The sequence below is a fragment of the Ovis aries genome, chromosome 15 (genome assembly GCF_016772045.2).
Source record: "Ovis aries strain OAR_USU_Benz2616 breed Rambouillet chromosome 15, ARS-UI_Ramb_v3.0, whole genome shotgun sequence".
Taxonomy (NCBI): domain Eukaryota; kingdom Metazoa; phylum Chordata; class Mammalia; order Artiodactyla; family Bovidae; genus Ovis; species Ovis aries.
Genome location: NC_056068.1, coordinates 48791210 through 48797970, shown reverse-complemented (window position 1 = coordinate 48797970; position 6761 = coordinate 48791210). Strand labels below are relative to the sequence as shown.

The 6761-nt window shown below is 40.0% G+C and overlaps 1 protein-coding gene across 1 annotated transcript; it reads left to right on the top strand.

Annotated features, from left to right (window-relative positions):
- The first annotated feature begins 416 nt into the window (after nt 1-416).
- On the top strand, nt 417-1379 carry LOC101114975 (olfactory receptor 52J3). The gene is given in 1 exon segment (XM_004016682.5): nt 417-1379. A coding segment is annotated over 1 exon segment (963 nt).
- The last annotated feature ends 5382 nt before the right edge of the window (nt 1380-6761 follow it).

Below are 6761 nucleotides of genomic sequence, written 5' to 3'. Positions count from 1 at the left end.
TCTCATGTGTAGTCTTGATTTTTCTAGAGTCACTTACCAGAGTATATTTCCCCAAATAGAATCACATCCAACTCTCTTTCAAAGTGAATGGCACAGTCTAATTATTGGCACTCTGCACTGAGCTTGCTGTAAAGCTTCACATTTGGAATTAGAGATCAATCAGCAGGCAGAATAAAAACTGAATATGACTCTGACCTGGTATATTAAATGCTAGAGGGAACGACTCCATACATGTGATTCAGTAACAGGCCTACTTACCTAGTAAACATGACATAAACTCTGTGCTGACACACTGAGCTAGGAATTGATGAAACAAATCATTCTCCCTCTGATCTCTCTCTCTCCCCCTCTCTCTTTCACTTTTTCTGTTGACGGGAGCAAGAGAACCAGATTCACTTTCTTCAAGAAGTAACAGGATGACATGTCACAATGGGAGCACTTTTCGCCCAATCACATTTTTCCTCATTGGAATCCCAGGTCTGGAAGAGGTCCATGGCTGGATCTCCTTGCCTTTCTGCTTTATTTATATAGTGGCTTTACTGGGCAATGTCACAATTCTGCTGGTCATCAAGATGGACCAGACCCTCAGGGAGCCCACGTTCTACTTCCTGGTCATTCTTTCAACAATTGATTTGGCCCTTTCAACAACCTCAGTACCCTGTATGCTGGGTATCTTCTGGTTTAATGCTCATGAGATCAACTTTGGAGCTTGTGTGGCCCAGATGTTCCTGATCCATGCTTTCACTGGCATAGAGGCTGGGGTCCTGGTAGCAATGGCCTTTGACTGTTATGTGGCGATCTGTGCTCCACTCCACTACACAGCCATCCTGACGTCCCGGGTACTCATGAGCATCACTTTGTACATCGTAATTTTTACAGTCTTGCTTACCCTTCCCATGATCTATCTCATCTCCTGCCTACCCTTTTGCCAGGCTCATGTAATAATACCTCATTCCTACTGTGAGCACATGGGAATTGCAAACCTGTCCTGTGAAAACATCCATGCCAGTGGTATTTATGGGCTCTTTGTGGTCTCTGTTTTTCTCCTGGACCCAGTCCCTATTGGCATCTCTTATGTTTATATACTCCTCGCTGTTTTCCGTCTGCCATCCCAAGATGCACGGCTAAAAGCCCTAAGCACATGTGGCTCCCATATTGCTGTCCTCTGTGTTTTCTATATCCCCTCACTCTTCTCTTTCCTCAGCCACTGATTTGGACACAACATACCCAACCATATTCACATTCTTGTTGCCAACCTCTATTTGGTTATCCCACCATCGCTCAACCCCATCATTTATGGTGTGAGGACCAAACAAATATGGGAGCGAGTGCTCCATATGTTATTAAAAAATAAAACACCTACCGTATTGTTTTACTAAGGATTTTGATCTCTCTAGGAAAATTTGGGTGTTCTTGTCTTAACAAGTATCTCCTGGTTCTGACCTATTGCTGCCAGATTGCAACACAAGTTGGTTTGTTCCGGACTGCTGACTAATGAATTTTAGAACTTGTGGAAACTCACTGGAACTTTAGTTCAAAGGTTGATGGGCTGTCCTGAAAGGGAGTTGTGTGACCCCTATTTGTATGCTATCATGCATTGTCCTTGATAACATGAAATCTCTTCTTTTCTGGAGATGATTTACTATACTGTGTGTTTATTGCTCTGCAATTAGAGAAATGCGGTGCTAGAGCTTTGACCCTGTTTCCTGTGTCCACTCATTCACTCATTCATCCATTCCTGTTTTACTCAGTTTGTACTCATTTGTGTTTATTGTATGTCTTCAATGATTCTTATCACTGAGGGTAAATCAATGACCGCAACTAACAGGAACATCTATTCTTATGGAGCTTGCATCCTGCTGTACCCTTTAAAAAAGCCAGGCTCATAGTTTCAATAAAAATTATTACCAACTCTGTATCCTGAAGTGGAAAGGTCTGCCAAACATGTAACACTCAGTGTAATGAGAAGCCAAAACAAACATAAAATTCAAATACAATTTATCATTAATGTCATCAGTGCCATTTAGGTGATTTTTTCTTTGCACTCAAGCTCATAATGTAAATGTGGTCTTGAGGTTTATTATATAGTACTGCTGTCTATGTGATGCATGCTGGACTTCTTCCTATCACTTTATTGCCTTGTTCTCTCAGTCTACACTTGACCCTGAGATATTCCATCCTCAAATCCAAGACCTCTCTTTCTAAACCCATGATCTATCCCTAATGCCTTCACTGACTTTAAAGTACAGATTATCAGATACATCTAAGAATAGTCAATTTTTTATGTGACCAAGGACTTTTGATTGATTCAATAAGATTTTCCAAGACCAAATAATAAGCTTTTAGATCAACAAACTTGTTACATTACTATTTTCAAAGTGGCAGATTCATGTTGATATATGGCAAAACCAATACAATATTGTAAAGTAAAAAAAATAATAATAAAATAAAGAAAAAGAAAAGACATTTCAAACAGACACACACACACACACAAATCATTTTATTTTTCAGTCTTTTAACAAATGGAGGAGCCTGGTGGGCTACAGTCCATGGGGTCACTAAGAGTTGGACACGACTGAGCAATTTCACTTTCACTTTTCACTTTCATGCATTGGAGAAGGAAATGGCAACCCACTCCAGTGTTCTTGCCTAGAGAATCCCAGGGACGGGGGAGGCTGGTGGGCTGCCGTCTATGGGGTCGCACAGGGTCGGACACGACTGAAGCGACTTAGCAGTAGCAGCCGCAACAAATAAAACTAAAGTAAAAATATAATAAATATTTTTGTTTCTACAACTCACACATTAATGACTTTTAACATTGCACTCATCTCAGAGATAAAGCTTAATAAGTATGTATACAGAATTAAAGTTGAAATTATCACTGTTTCAATACAGCTTTTCTGCTATTTTTCCAGAGGCAAAACTTATCATGTGTTTTTCTGACATCACAGTACATAAATTTTTAGCTCTACAACCAATTGCACTATTTTAGTTATTAATTCATTTAGATTAAAATATTTTGTTTTACAACATTGATTTTATTTACCTAGCCATTGATTAATAGGTATTCATATTAATTTCCAACTAGATATATGCTGCGTATTCTTTTATTTCTATGAACAGTTTTTAGATCGTTTATCCAGGGTTTATAATTTAATATAGAATTGTTAGTCAGCAGGATTGTTAATAATTAGAACATAATTCTGCTTTCCTGACCTTTGTTTTTGATCACTTTTTTAAGTTTCACATTTTCAAATATTCCTTTTTTCTAACTTTCATGCTTCCCTAATTTAACTTTGTTTCCTAACATTAACTGCTGAAGTGTTTGCTTTCTAATCACACTAAATTCTAGCTTTACTACTTTACTACTGTGAACAAAAAAAAAAGAAAATTCAGGCTTATTTGCTTTTTTCTGTTGTGCAACTTTTAGGAATTGCAATTCCAGTGACTTAACAAAGTGGCACCCCATTCCAGTACTCTTGCCTGGAAAATCCCATGGATGGAGGAGCCTGGTAGGCTGCAGTCCATGCTAGGGGTCGGACACGACTGAGCGACTTCCCTTTCACTTTTCACTTTCATGCGTTGGAGAAGGAAATGGCAACCCATTCCAGTGTTCTTGCTTGGAGAATCCCAGGGACGGGGGAGCCTGGTGGGCTACTATCTATGGGGTCGCACAGAGTTGGACATGACTGAAGTGACTTAGCAGCAGCAACAAAGTGCATCTAACTCTTTGGAACTCCTTTTCTGACCTCCTGGCAGTGCTGTCTCCAGTCTAGCATTTGATCTCAGGAGTAAAGCCAGAGTGAGAATCAGAAGGCTTGGCTGATTGATAAAATAATACTGCACTTAACATGGATATTCATCAATTTCTTAAAATGGGAGATTTTTAACTCTCTCTATAGAAGTAATCTCCATTCATTTTTCCATAACACTTTGCCATAGGTTCTGTTTTTCCTGTTTCAAATAGGAAGAAGTGGTGGCAGTACGGAACAAAATGGCTTGAATTCACACAGTATCACAATAAGCCTGTGATTGTCTGCTGCACCAAATAAATGAGAACATGAAAAAAAGATACTATCACACATCATGAGTCAGATTGCAGCTTCAAGCAAAACCATGAAGATTAATTGATTCTGAGGATACCAACTCCTCAACCTCCCAGCTATTTCTGAAAATTAGAAACCAATTTTTATGGTTAGAGAGACCCACCCACTGAAATGGAAGTTAGGCATTAGGTACCTTGGAAGGCATTCAGAACAATCAGTGCCTACCACAATACATGTATTTTTAAGTGTGTATGAAGTTATAAGCTCATGTGTAAGTGAAGACTGTACAGTATGATTCTGGAAACTTTAACAGGCTTGCTGAAACATGAGATAGGCTCAAAATCTCAAAACTGAAAATGTAGGCAGTATAACGTATCAAGGGACTTCCCTGGTGGCTCAGTGGTAAAGAATCTACCTACCAAGCAAGATAGGCGAATTTAATCCCTGGGTCAGAAAGATCCCCTGGAAGAGACAATTCCACTATTATTGCCTGGGAAATCCCATGGACAGAGGAGCCTGGTGGGCTATAGTCCATGGGGTCACCAAGAATCAGACAGGAGTTAGTGACTGAACAACACCACCACTATAATATATAGAATAATAGCACAGATTTTGGAATCAGACATTTGGGTTCAAATTTTACATTTATTGTTTCTAAAATATTCCATAGTTCAAGTTTTCCATCTGTATAAGCAATGAGCATACTATCTATATCATATAGGGCTATTTCAAAGACTAAAAAGATGAACAAAATAAAATGCACTTTGAAGATTCCTCTTATGCTTCCCTCATAGTCCAGTTGGTAAAGAATGCTCCTGTGATGCAGGAGATCCAGTTTGATTCGTGAATCAGGAAGATCCACTGGAGAAGGGATAGGCTACCCAGTCCAGAATTCTTGGACTTCCCTTGAGGCTCAGCAGATAAAGAATCCACCTGCAATGTGGGAAACCTGAGTTTGATCTCTGGGTTGGGAAGATCCCCTGGAGAAGGGAAAGGCTACCCTCTCCAGTATTCTGGCCTGAAGAATACTATGGACTAAGTCCATGGGGTCTCAAAGAGTTGGACATGACTGACTGGCTTTCACTTTCACTTACTTAATAACACATTAAGTAAAAGTAAACCTAGCTGGGACAATGGGATAAAGGCCTCTGATAAGAAGGTCTCGTGGGAAAAATAAAATTGTGAAAATGCAGTTGTGTATCTTTAAGACATATTAGGTATGAATAAAAAAACAAAACAAACAAAAACAAATCTTACTTCAGTTCAGTTCAATTCAGTCGCTCAGTCATGATCAACTCTACGACCCCATGAATTGCAGCACAACAGGCCTCCCTGTCCGTCACCAACTCCTGGAGTTCACTCAGACTCACATCCATTGAGTCGGTGATGCAATCCAGCCATCTCATCCTCTGTTGTTCCCTTCTCCTAAAGCTGGCAATTGCTCCCAGCATCAGAGTCTTATCCAATGATTCAACTCTTCGCATGAGGTGGCCAAAGTATTGGAGTTTCAGCTTTAGCATCAGTCCTTCCAAAGAACACCCAGGACTGATCTCCTTTAGAATGGACTGGTTGGATCTCCTTGCAGTCCAAGGGACTCTCAAGAGTCTTCTACAATACCACAGTTCAAAAGCATCAATTCTTCAGCACTCAGCTTTCTTCACAGTCCAACTCTCACATCCATACATGACTACTGGAAAAACTATAGCCTTGACTAGACAGACCTTTGTTGGCAAAGTAATGTCTCTGCTTTTGAATATGCTCTTTAGGTTGGTCATAACTTTCCTTCCAAGGAGTAAGCGTCTTTTAATTTCATGGCTGCAATCACCATCTGCAGTGATTCTGGAGCCCTCCAAAATAAAGTCTGACACTGTTTGCACTGTCTGCCCATCTATTTCCCATGAACTAATGGGACCATATGCCATGATCTTTGTTTTCTGAATGTTGAGCTTTAAGCCAAATTTTTCACTCTCCACTTTCGCTTTCATCAAGAGGCTTTTCAGTTCCTCTTCACTTTCTGCCATAAGGGTGGTGTCATCTGCATATCTGAGGTAATTGATATTTCTCCCGGCAATCTTGATTCCAGCTTGTGCTTCTTCCAGCCCAACGTTTCTCATGATGTACTCTGCATAGAAGTTAAATAAGCAGGGTGACAATATATAGCCTTGACATACTCCTTTTCCTATTTGGAACCAGTCTGTTGTTCCATGTCCAGTTCTAATTGTTGCTTCCTGACCTGCATATAGATTTCTCAAGAGGCCAGTCAGGTGATCTGGTATTCCCATCTCTTCATTCCCTTCTCTTCATCAATTCCCATTATCTTCAGAATTTTCCACAGTTCATTGTGATCCACACAGTAAAGGCTTTGGCATAGTCAATAAAGCAGAAATAGATGTTTTTCTGGAACTATCTTATTTTTTCCATGATCCAGAAGATGTTGGCAATTTGATCTCTGGTTCCTCTGCCTTTTCTAAAACCAGCCTGAACATCAGGAAGTTCACAGTTCATGTATTGCTGAAGCCTGGCTTGGAGAATTGTGAGCATTACTTTACTAGCATGTGAGATGAGTGCAATTGTGCAGTAGTTTGAGCATTCTTTGGCATTGCCTTTCTTTGGAATTGGAATGAAAACTGACCTTTTCCAGTCCTGTGGCCTCTGCTGATTTTTACTGACATATTGAGTGCAGCACCTTCACAGCATCATCTTTCAGGATTTGAA